Source organism: Danio rerio, chromosome 25 (assembly GCF_052040795.2).
Source record: "Danio rerio strain M-AB ecotype USA chromosome 25, GRCz13ab, whole genome shotgun sequence".
NCBI lineage: Eukaryota > Metazoa > Chordata > Actinopteri > Cypriniformes > Danionidae > Danio > Danio rerio.
Window position 1 is genome coordinate 120001 of NC_141045.1, and position 12500 is coordinate 132500.

General features: G+C 51.4%; 3 protein-coding genes across 8 annotated transcripts in view; 2 read left to right on the top strand and 1 right to left on the bottom strand.

The window, feature by feature from the left end:
* aqp9a (aquaporin 9a) overlaps nt 1-986 on the top strand; it is a 7183-nt gene extending 6197 nt beyond the window's left edge. For 3 of the 4 annotated variants that reach the window (XM_087311109.1, XM_087311108.1, XM_087311110.1), the window contains one exon: nt 171-984. In XM_087311109.1, coding sequence (XP_087167235.1) covers nt 171-375 — 205 coding nt within the window. In that variant the 3' untranslated portion in view covers nt 376-984. 4 annotated transcript variants of the gene reach the window in all.
* Nucleotides 987-1883: 897 nt separating this feature from the next.
* On the top strand, nt 1884-11183 carry lipcb (lipase, hepatic b). Of its 2 annotated transcripts, XM_087311250.1 has the most exons (9): nt 1884-1970; nt 2115-2392; nt 4401-4580; nt 4663-4780; nt 5010-5243; nt 5933-6172; nt 6351-6465; nt 7076-7294; nt 8894-11183. In XM_087311250.1, the coding sequence occupies exons 1-9, from the start codon at nt 1910-1912 to the stop codon at nt 9018-9020; spliced, it is 1572 nt and encodes a 523-aa protein (XP_087167376.1). In that variant the 5' UTR covers nt 1884-1909; the 3' UTR covers nt 9021-11183. The 2 variants fall into 2 exon arrangements, with proteins under 2 accessions (XP_087167376.1, XP_087167377.1); XM_087311251.1 differs by lacking the exon at nt 2115-2392.
* adam10b (ADAM metallopeptidase domain 10b) overlaps nt 9018-12500 on the bottom strand; it is a 12610-nt gene continuing 9127 nt past the window's right edge. The window contains 5 exon segments of one of the 2 annotated variants that reach the window (NM_200420.2): nt 9018-10160; nt 10302-10428; nt 10753-10973; nt 12036-12144; nt 12486-12500. The exon segment at nt 12486-12500 is cut by the window's right edge and continues 169 nt beyond it. In NM_200420.2, coding sequence (NP_956714.1) covers nt 9985-10160; nt 10302-10428; nt 10753-10973; nt 12036-12144; nt 12486-12500 — 648 coding nt within the window. In that variant the 3' untranslated portion in view covers nt 9018-9984. 2 annotated transcript variants of the gene reach the window in all.

Consider the following 12500-nt stretch of genomic DNA (forward strand, 5'->3'; position numbering starts at 1 on the left):
TGGTAATGATGTTTGAAGTTCTGGTAATGATAGAGATAGTTCTGGTAATGATAGTGATAGTTCTGGTAATGATGTTTGTTGTTCTGGTAATGATTTTGATAATTCTGGTAATGGTGTTTGTTGTTCTGGTAATTAGGGTAATAGTAATGATGATTACCTTGGTGTTGCAGCACTGCAGATTACTGGTGGTGGATCCCAGTTGCCGGGCCGCTGGTGGGGGGTGTCGTCGGAGCGGTGATCTACTTCCTGTTAATCGAGCTTCATCACTCCAATCACAACGACACACCACAGGAGGAGCCTGAGGAGGAGGAGGATGAGGATGAAGAAGAGGACAGCAGCCTGAAGGACAAATACGAGATGATCAACATGAGCTAGAAAGCGCAGTTCAGGATGCAGCAGTAGAATAAACCACTCGTCCTCCTGAAGTAGTTTACTAGACACTTCACAGCTCAGATGTGCTGTTTTACACTGAAGGACTCATGTAAGCACTTGAACACAGCTCAGTCTTCTGTCACGCTGGCCCACAATCCTCCACTGCACCGCAGGACTGATGTTACTGTGCTGCTGATGGGACTTGACGGTAAACTGAACCCGCAGCAGGCATTTACTCTCCTTTAACCATAAAAACTGCCCGACTCTCAAAAATCAGCAACAAATGTGTTTCTGGACACACAGGCGGTGTGTATTGGACCGTTAGGGTCAGCGTAGGGTTAATGGCGCTGGGCCAGAGCAGCGTTTCTCTAAAAAACATCCGCAACTGTTTCCCATTAGACCACTATTGACCTTCATGCTTCATTTCAGTTGTACTTCACCATGTTGTCATGTAGATACTGTTATGCTCGTGTGTGTGTGTGTGTGTGTGTGTAGATCCTGCTTGTTTTATTAACTGTTTGACTCTGAGATTGCCCAGTAGATCAACATCTTTTATAAAGACTGACTGTACATTTGTGTGTGTTTTGGCTGAAATAAACCAGTTTTACAGCAGATGTGTTTGGATTGCACACACACACACGCGCACACACACACAAACACGTTCACTTCATGTCTGGACAAATGTTCTGCTGTCTACTAAGGGTGAATGATGGATGAGGACTTTGACGTGTCAGGATATTCATCTTCATCACACACACACATACACACACACACACACACACACACATGCGCGCACACACACACACACACACAGAACCCAATACTCATATCTGTGTGTTCAGTGAGAGTGTGTGTGATGTGGAGGAATGTTCTCCTCAGTCTGGATGATGGAGCTTCGGTGTTCTTCATCGTGTTTCTCTGATTCTCCATGATGAGTCTGGATCTTTAATTTCACTAACACACAGAACTGATCCTTTACTCTGGGTAAATGTTGCTTTCACTTTGCTCTCGCGGTGAGTTTTAACAAGTGTTGACTCGAGCTGAGTGACGGATATCTGCTGATACAGTGAGCTGAGGCGTTCAGCTGGAACAAAGGCTCTTTGTGTTCCTGCAGCTCCATAAACAGAAGAGCGGCTCTATCAAACACGCCAATCTGAGTCTGAGATCTCCGTCAGCTTGTTTACCAGTCCTCCGGTCCTCTCTGAAGTGCTGCAGCAGTGTGGGGAGTCCTCACAGACAGACAGAGTAAAGCTGTGAGCCGCCAGACTCTGGAGCAGCTTCAGCACAGCAGTCAGACAGCAGCGAGTCAGAGCGGCTCTTCAGATCAAACACACATTCACTACAAGTGTGTGTGTGTGTGTGTGTGTGTGTGTGTGTGTGTGTGTGTGTGTGTGTGTGCTGCCTTTTCAAACGGGCCAATCAATGCAGAGAGTGAGTCACTCAAGCTCCGCCCCTCATGCTCAGGCTCCACCCCCTCTCTGTCTTGATCTTGCGCTCCTCCAGCAGACGGTAGAGCCGCCGCAGACACTGGAGGATCATGATCTTCATCCTCATCCTCATCCTCACAGCCTCTGTGAGAACACACACACACACCGCAGGTAAGAAAACACCAGCAGGAGCGCTTATTTTAGGCACACACACACACTCTCTCTCTGTACTCTGTAATTGTGTGTTCTCGGTGCGTCTCTCTGAATGTTTGCCATGGGAATCTCTGAGCTGCACATCTGGCTTCACTCCCGCAGCGCCGCAGGGCCGGGCCCCACAGACGGCCCCAGTGAGTGTGTCGGCTCCAGAGAATGAGACGGCCCCGGTGAGTGTGTCGACCCCAGTGAGCGAGACGGCGGCGGAGATGACCCCGGAGAGTGTTGGGGCCCCTGTGCTGCAGTCCCGCTTCCACCTGTACCACGCGGGCTCGCTGTTCGAGGAGACCTGCGCCCTGCGGCCCTACAGCAGAGAGAGCCTGAACACATGCAGATACAACAGCTCTGACCCACTCGTCATCATCATACACGGCTGGACGGTCAGACACACACACACGCACGCACGCACACACACACACACACACACACACACACACACACACACACACACACACACACAACATCAGAGAAGGAAACACACACACACACACATACATCAGCTGAAGGGTGTGTTTAGAAACACACTCACACACACACAAACACACACAGACACCAGCTGAGGGGTGTGTACGTATACACACACACACACACATCAGCTCTTGGTTTCCACCCACAGGGCTTCTGAGGTGTGTTTGTGTTTCTATTTCTGTCAGGGTTATTTCAGAGTCTCCTGCGCGCTGTGTGTGTGTGTGTGTGTGTGTGTGTGTGTTTCTCCTCAAATAAAGCTTGTTATGCATGATAAAGCGCTATAGTCACTGCGCAGTGTGTGTGTGTGTGTTACCGCTGAGAGTAACACACTCCAGTACCGAGCAGTGTTTAGTGTTCACAGCGGTGGTCTCAGTCTGGACTCCTGGAGGTCCGCAGCTCTGCACAGTTCTGCTCCAGCCCTGATCAAACACAGCTGATCCACTAATGTTCAACACCACTGGACACGCTTCAGCAGGAGAGAGCTGGACACGGTGGCGCAGTGGGGACCACGATCACCTCACAGCACTCAGGTCTCTGGTTTGAGTCTCGGCTGGGTCAGTTGGTGTTTCTGTGTGGAGTTTGCATGTTCTCCCCGTGTTGGTGTGGGTTTCCTCCGGGTGCTCTGGTTTCCCCCACAGTCCAAACACATGCGCTATAGGGGAACTGATCAACTACACTGGCCGTAGTGTATGAGTGTGTGTGTGTGTGTATGGGTGTTTCCCTGTACTGGGTTGTAGCTGGAAGGGCATCCACTGTGGATATATGCTGGAATAGTTGGCGGTTCATTCCACCGTGGTGACCCTTGATGAATAAGGGACTCAGCTGGATGAATGAGCTGAGCCGTGGCTCTCCGGGAACTGAGTGTGACACCGCTGGTGTGTGTGTGTGTGTGTGTGTGTGTGTGTGTTCAGTTCTCTACATTCACTCATCCAGCAGATGCTTTGACCATGAGTGAGGACAGCAGAGCTGGAGATCATCAGACAGCACCGCATGAACACTCCACCAGCCTGAGCCCGCTTCAGCTTTCACTTTCCTTCTCTCAGCAAATAGAGGAGTGTGTGTGTGTGTGTGTGTGTGTGTGTGTGTGTGTCCAAAAAGTGATTTGTCACCTGTCTGAAGCACACAGAATTGCACAACACTTCCCAGAATCTTGATATGAAAGTGTGTGGTGCGCACAGGGTGTGTGTGTGTGTGTGTGTGTGTGTGTGTGTGTGTCTCCCACAGCTCGTCTGTCTTGATGATGTCAGAGGTGTGTTTCATTAAACTCTGCGGGTGTGTTACGCAAACACCGTCCAGAGGCAGAAACTGTGTGTGTGAGATTCATTATTATAGATACACTTGTTGGAGAACACACACACACAAACACACACACACACACACACACACACACACACACACACACACACACAAACAAACACACAAACACACACACACACACACAAACACACACACACACACACACACACACACACCCAGAGTGGACTGAAGCAGAGTTCTGTGGGAGAGGAGATCACGGCTGATGATGATGAGGGTGTGAACGAACCCTTAACACTCCCAAGAGGACACACAGTCATGTAGAGCAGAGGTGTGTGTGTGTGTGCGCACGCTGTAGGTCATGTAAAAATGACCATTTCTCCTGTAACACACACACACACACAGCTGCAGTAATTGTTCATTTGACCCATGATTAACCCAGCTCTGATCAGTGTTTACAGTGTGTGTGTGTGTGTGTGTGTGTGTGTGTGTGTGTGTGTGTGTGTGTGTGTGTGTGTGTGTGTGTGTGTGTGTGTGTGTGTGCGGGGAGGATATATATTAATGCTGCTCTACTGTGTGTGTGTTCATGCGCATGTGTGCATATGTGTGTGTGTGTGTGTGTGTGTATATGTGTGCATATGTGTGTGTGTGTGTGTGTGTTCTCAGATGAACGGGCTGATGGAGCCGTGGATCTTCCACCTGGCGTCCGCACTGAAGCTCCGCCTCCAGCAGGTGAATGTGCTGATCAGTGATTGGAGGACTCTGGCGCTGCAGCCGTACCCCGCCGCCGTCCGCTGCTGCAGACAGGTGGGCCAGGAGGTGGCGGCGCTGCTCACCTGGCTGCAGGTAACACAGATGCGCACGGGGCGGGGTCAGGGGGTGGGGTGATGATGTCACTGTCTCAATGCTGGACTTCCTCCTCTGACAGGAAGTGGCGCAGCTCTCCATGGACGACGTGCATCTGATTGGCTACAGTCTGGGAGCGCATGTGGCCGGATTCGCCGGCAGCCACTTCAGAGGCACGAGGAAACTGGGCCGCATCACTGGTGAACACACACACACACACACACACACACACACACACACACACACGCGCACACACACACACACACACACACACACGCGCACACACGCGCACACACGCACACACACGCACACACACACACACACACACACTCCCACTCTGCAGCCTGTAGAGTTGTAGAACAGCAGTAAAGGTCATCAACTGCGTGTGTGTGTGCATGTGTGTGTGTGTGTGTGTGTGTGTGCGTGCAGGTCTGGACCCCGCCGGTCCACATTTCGAGGGTCTGCCGGCGCTGGACAGGCTCTCTCCAGACGACGCTCAGTTTGTGGACGCCATACACACCTTCACCAAGTCTCCTCTGCTGCCGGGGGTGGGCATCAAGCAGAGCGTGGCTCATGTGGACTTCTACCCCAACGGCGGAACCTTCCAGCCCGGCTGCAAGATCAGCGACATCTACAGCAACGTCTACCAGTACGGCCTGCAAGGTACAGCGCCACCTGCTGCGCACCTGGGGGGATCACACACACACACACACACACACACACACACACACACACATCTGGCTGCTGCGTTCTGATTGGTCAGTGGTGACATTAGCAGGTGTGTGTTATTCCCAGATGACCCCCGCTGAATAACACACACTCCTGCGGGACTGAGCGTCTCCATAACGTGATGTTCACACACCTGAGGAGGCCACACAGACGAGTGTGTACATACAGGTGTGCCGCATACACTGACGGAGACGCTCAGCTCCCGCAGGAGTGTGTGTGTGTTATTCAGCGCTGGTGTCTGGGAACAACACACACCTGCTAATGTCTCCACTGACCAATCAGAACGCAGCAGCCAGACGTGTGTGTGTGTGTGTGTGTGATCCCCCATGTCTCCACTGACCAATCAGCTGTCCTGGATGACCTGCAGGCTGTACTTTACCCCTTACATGATGAGCTGTGTGTGCTCCTGTGCTTTAGCAGAACAACACACACACACACACACACACACACACACACACACACACACACACACACACACACCCTCCGTCTGACATGTCTATATAGAGCAGATCATTAGAGAGGAGCGGCATCATTCAACATCCCACACACAGCAGACGGGTGTGTTCGGCAGTTCTGCTGACGGACAGGGTGTGTGTGTGTGTGTGTGCGTGTGTGTTTTCCAGGAGTGCCCAAGACCATTAAATGCTCTCACGAGCGCGCCGTCAGACTGTTCACTGATTCGCTGCTGAACACCAGCCGGCCGTTGCTAGGCTTCCGTTGCCGTGACAACAGCGCCTTCAGCCGGGGTCAGTGTCTGGACTGCAGCCGGCGCCGCTGCAACACTCTGGGCTTCAGTGTGCGGCGTGAGCACTCCGGCGGGAAAGGGCTATACCTGCGCACGGGGCCCGAGACGCCATACACAGGTCAGACACACACACACACACACATATACCCTGTGTCTGTCTCAGTTTTATACAGCACACACACACACACACACACACACACACACACACACACACACACACACACACACACACACACACACACACACACACACACACACACACACACACACACACACACACCCTGTGTCTGTCTCAGTGTTCCACTATCAGGTCCGAGTGCTGCTGCGGGGTCCGCTGGAGCTGCTGGAGGCCCCGGTGTCTGTGATGCTGAACGGGACTGGAGGACAGACGGGGGACGTGCCCTTAATCCTGTGAGCGCACACACACACACACACACACAGGTGTTGTAGACTGCAGCTGTGGTCAGTGTGGTGTTGTCTGCACGTCTCCTCCTCACTGATCTTCAGTCCAGCAGTGGAGCAGAGTGAAGCTTCATCAGCAGAGGAGCAGCACAGAACACACTGCACACACACCGCACACACACTGCACACACACTGCACACACACCGCACACACACTGCACACACACCGCATTATGAAGACACAGCAGTCTGACAGTGAACATCTCCCATGGCCTGCACAGTACCCAGACCTAAACATTATTGAGCACTGGGCTGTTTTGGAGGAGTGAGTGAGGACAGGTTTTCCTCCAGCAGCAGCAGCAGTGACCTGAACACTATTCTGAAGAAGAACCGCTCACAGACCCTCTGACCACTGTGCAGGACCCCTGACTGTCAATCACTACACTGAGGAGGAGGAGCTACAGCACTGAGGAGGAGGAGCTACAGCACTGAGGAGGAGGAGCTACAGCAGACTGACCAACCACTGCTCTCTAACACCAGACCCTTAATTTCACTGTACAACCCCTGTACATGTGCATGTGTGTATATTGATGTGTGTGTGTGTGTGTGTGTGTGTGTAGCCATCAGCACAGCAGTGGGCAGGTGTTGTCGTCTCTGCTGGCGGCGGGGGCTGATCTGGGTCTCCTCTCCTCCGTCCGGCTGCTCTGGAAGGGGGATCCGCTGTTGTCCGGCTGGCTGCGGCGCGTGCACAACATCTGGAACATCTGGAGCGGCACAGAGCCGGAGCCGGAGCTGCACATCTGGAGGATCAGCGTCAAATCTGGAGAAACACAGCAGAAGTGAGTCCATCATGGCAGAGGAACAGCACACACACGCACGCACACACACACGCATGTTCGCACGCGCGCGCGCACACACACACACACACACACACACACTTGAAATGGTGTTTAAACAATTAAAACTGCTTTTATTCTAGCCAAAATAAAACAAATCAGACTTTCTCCAGAAGAACAAACATTATCAGACACACTGTGAACATTTCCTCAACATCATCTGGGAAATATTTAACAAAGAGAAAACAAATCAAAGGGGGTGAATAATTCTGACTTCAGCCGCACACACACACACACACACACACACACACACACACACACACACACACACACACACACACACACACACACACACACACACACACACACACACACACACACACACACACACACACACACACACTCACACAGACAGGAGGAGGCGAGGGCAGATGGAGAGCAGGTTCTGGACAACAGATGACTCTTCATTGCAGACTCTGATCACTCAGCGGTGGTCTCAGACTCGCTCCTGGAGGGCCGCAGATCTGCTCCAGCCCTGATCAAACAGCTGATGCAGGAGTGAGCTGGAGCTGAACTGAGTCTGAGAGTGCTGATATACAGTGTGTTTCTGAACTGAAGAGAGCGCTGAATACACACACACGCACGTTTGTTTTTGTGAAAAGTGGGGACATTACATAGGTTTCCATTCATTTTATAGTCCAAACCGTATATTATATTGCCCTCACCCGACCCCTAAACCCAACCATCACAGCAGACAGTGTGCAGCTTTACTCTGATTAAACTCACCCTGTAGGATTTATAAGCATTTTGAGAAATGAGGACGTCACCAATGTGCTCATATTTCACCTGCTTTTAGTAATACCTGTGTCATACCCATGTCATTATACACATCTGTGTCCTGATATGTCACAAAAACACGTACACACACACACACACACACACACACACACACACTGAACAGTGCAGAGATTCAGCATGACGGTGAGCTCAGATGGTGGAGCGCAGCAGCAGATGATCACCGTCTGAAAGGGAAGTGTCTTATATTAGCATCACATCACATTAGCAAGCGGGCTATTACCTCATTTACATCAATCATGTGGTCAGGAGTGACCGCCCACTGCTGTCCTCCTCTGGCTGAATCCCCTGTGGAGATGTTGTGTGTGAGAGTGTGTGTGTGTGTGTCAGGTGTGTGTCCTCCTCCTGTGTTCTGCTGTAGCTGTGAATAACTCTGATCATTCAGTGGAGGGATATGGAGCTGCTCTAAACCTACCGGAACTACTTTAGCTGTGCCGTTATCTGACAATAACCAAACACCTGAGGTCAGGGGTGTCAGACTCGCTCCTGGAGGGCCGCAGCTCTGCAGTTTAGCTCCAGCACACTCCCCTGCAGCTCTCACAGCAGCCTGCAGGACTCCATCAGTCTGATCAGGAGTGTTTAATCAGGGCCGGAGCTCAACCCTGCAGAGCTGCGGCCCTCCAGGAGCGGAGTCTGACCCCTGAGCCTCAGAGTGACCATCAGCCAATCAGAGTGCAGCATTCAGCAGAGCTGCAGCATTAAGAGAAGCCAATGACTGACTGTGTGTGTGTGTGTGTGTGTGTGCAGGTGGTGGTTCTGTGGCGTCTCCAGTAACGTGACGCGTCTGCAGGCCTCAGATCAGCAGGAGTTCACCCTCTGTCGGCTCCTGCACAAGCGCAGCTCCACACACACTCGCAGGAGGACGGAGACGTGACGTCGCTCAACCCAGTGCTTTATTAATGCATCTCAATACTCCAGGAAATGACAGCATCTCTGCACAACACGCTTCCCAACGTTACGTAAAAATGTCCAAGTGACCCGGACAGCAGTACTGTATAAAACACAGCGCACGGCAGCACCGGCGGGGGACTCGGCTCGGGTCCGGCTAGTGTCCGCTATGGATGAAGACTGTTCAGTGCACTCTCCTCTACGCTCACCAACACTACGTACAAATCAACAGAAGAAACACAGGCAGACGCGGGCTCCGCCGCCGGCGCGCTCCTCTCACAGATGGCAGTGCGGAGAGGAGGAGCGGCGCGGGCGGACGGACGGGCCCAGAGGAGGATCAAAACATCCCTCAATATGACAGAGAGTCTCCAGAACTGTACATGTTTACAGAGGAGGAGCGTCCTGAGCGGGTCAGCACACTGTACACTGAGGACCACACATCCTCCACCAGCACACAGTAAAACCAGCTCTGCGTCCTCCAGTGTGTGTGTGTGTGTGTGTGTGTGTGTGTGTGTGTGTGTGAGTATATACAATAATCCCCCATGGGAGCGGCGGCGGTGGCGGCTGTGGACGCAGGTCGTCCTCCACCGCGCTCCAGTCCTGAGTGTCTGTAAATCTCTGATCGACAGGAAGTCCTCCGGCGCTCCGCTCTGTCCGTCTGTACAGCAGGAGGAAGCGGCGAGTCTCCGCTCGTACAAAATAAAAGTCCTGTTCCACGATTGCTGAGAAAGATGAAGCTCTGCTGTAGAGCGTCTGAGGAAGCAGAGGGACAGCTGGAGCCGCCGGGGTGTGTGTGTGTGTGTGTGTGTGTGTGTGTTCCTGCGGTCTGCAGCGCTCCCGCCGGTGTGTGTGTGTGTGTTCCTGTAGTCTGCAGCGCTCCCGCCAGTGTGTGTGTGTGTGTGTGTCAGTGTGTGTGTGTGTTCTTTGGAGGAGTGTGTGTGGGACGCTCCTCAGCGCCGCATCTGCCCCATCTGGTAGTTCTCGCGGGCGGAGCGGTGGTGGCGGGCTGGCTGCGGGCGCGGGGCGGGCCGTGGGTTCGGGAGGGCGTGAGCGTGCGGCACCGCCTGCTGGTGTGAAGGAGGAGGGTGCTGACTCGAGTGCTGCGCTCGCCGACGCTTCAGCGTACCTGCAACACACACACACACACACACACACATTGTTTTTGTGATTTCTGAGGACTCTCCATTGGTGTAATGTTTAACAGAGTAAAAATGTTTATCATATGCTTATTACACGTCTGAGAGGAAGAGGAAGAGGAAGTGTTTACCTGGAAGTGGTTTGGGTGGAGGCAGTTTGGGGTTGCTGCTGGGTGTGTGAACGCTGCAGATCTTGATGAAGCCCGCCATGAGCATGATCAGAGCGATGCCCATCAGCAGAACCGCCCACCAGTGAGCCTGAACACACACACACACACACACACATTAATACAAACACACACACACACACACACACACACACACACACATTAATACAAACACACACACACACACACATTAATACAAACACACACACACACACACACACACACACACATTAATACAAACACACACACACACACACACACACACACACACATTAATACAAACACACACACCCACACACATTAATACAAACACACAAACACACACACTAATAAATACACACACACACACATACACACACATTAATACAAACACACACACATGCGCGCACACACACACACTCAGAGAGACACTTGCCATCATCCACTCGGCGATGTTCTCGTAGAGCTCGGGGTTGAAGATGGCCTTCTTGAGTCGGGCGAGCGGCCCGTCAGCGTCCACCAGCCGGCACTTCATGAAGACGTCACAGTAACCCTTAAAGTCATTACAGGGAGAGCCGGCCTGCAGCGTGATCACACGCTTCCCGAAGAACCGGGACAGACGCTCCGAGCCGGTGCTGCTGCAGGTGCTCGGGTTCACTACACACACACACACACAGAGAGAGAGAGAGTGAGCGGCGCTGCTGCAGTCACCGTGTGTTCTGAAGCACATCTGCTGTTCCGTCATGGCCGACACATTTAACACTCACTGCAGATTCCCATGACTGTGTGTGATGAAGAGTCGTCATTATCTCATCAGTAATGTTGTATACGAGATCATTTACACATTAAAGCATTTATAACCAGTGATGACGCTCATGGTGTTGTGGTGTGTGTGTGATTATGACAAGCCAATGATCAATAACCCAAACTATTACCTACTGTCATGTTACTAGTGCTTATTGATTAGACACTACTGCTAATGTAAACAGTGACTGGAAACTATGTGTGGTTACTAATAATAAATGTAAATATTGTTCAGTGATTTCTATGGACGTATCATCGAGATAATATCAGCTGTTCAGCTTTGACTAGTGTGTACTCCAGCTGTATATTAATATTAGTGTATATTTTCCTCAGATACTGGTAACTTTAAATAGACACTAGTAGTTTTTCATTACTAGTATTTATGTATTGGACAGTCGTATGTTTTACCAGTAACATGAGTCTTATTTCACGCGTCAGCTCTGCTTGTTTACTCGTCTTCTGTTATGACTAGTCCATATAGAAGAGTACAGTTCAATTAAACATTGACTAATAACATTTTAAACAAGCACTGGTATCTAATCAATGAGGACCAGTGTGTGATGATTGACTACTAGATCATATAAACACACACCAGTCAAAGCTGAACAGCTGATATTATCTCCATGACAGATCCCATAGAGATCAAAGAATAATATTTACATTTATTACTAGTAACCACAGAATAATACCCAGTCACTATTAGCAGTCCTGCTGTCTGATCAATAAGCACTGGTAACATGCCCACAGACACCAGTATGGGCTACTGAATGAATGTCATGACGGCTTGCCATCGTGTGAAGTCATCCTGACGGGTTGTGTGGAGCACACGTATGATGCTGCGTCTCCTGCTCTCTGGCGCCATCTTGTGTCATGAGGTGTGTGTGTGTGTGTGTGTGTGTGTGTGTGTGTACTGACTCTTCTCCATGCAGCAGACGTGGCAGAGCTCCGTCTCGTCTTTGCCTTCAACACTGGCGCAGGTGCAGACCTCCAGACCGTACTTCTCACAGATGGAGCCGGAGCAGCCCTGAAACACACACACACACACACACACACACACGTTGACGCTTGATGCTGACGCCCCGTGTGAATGAGGCGTCACATGGCGAATGCTCCCACATGCAAACATGTCGCACTAAACAGACTATATTAACCCTGTACACCCGTCATGACTGAAGCAGCCTCATGTTGGACAGCTGAGCTTCTGTGTGTAACGGCCGTGTTGGATGAGGACGCTGTAGGAAGCGGATCGACACACAGCAGAAGCTCAGTGGCTGTATCTGCTGATGTTCATCAGGGTTTGGACGCTGTGTTGCTTTAGTTAGTTCTGCTTATTCAGAAATAACGGAATCAGATGTGTTTACTCACCCCGTTGAGGCAGAC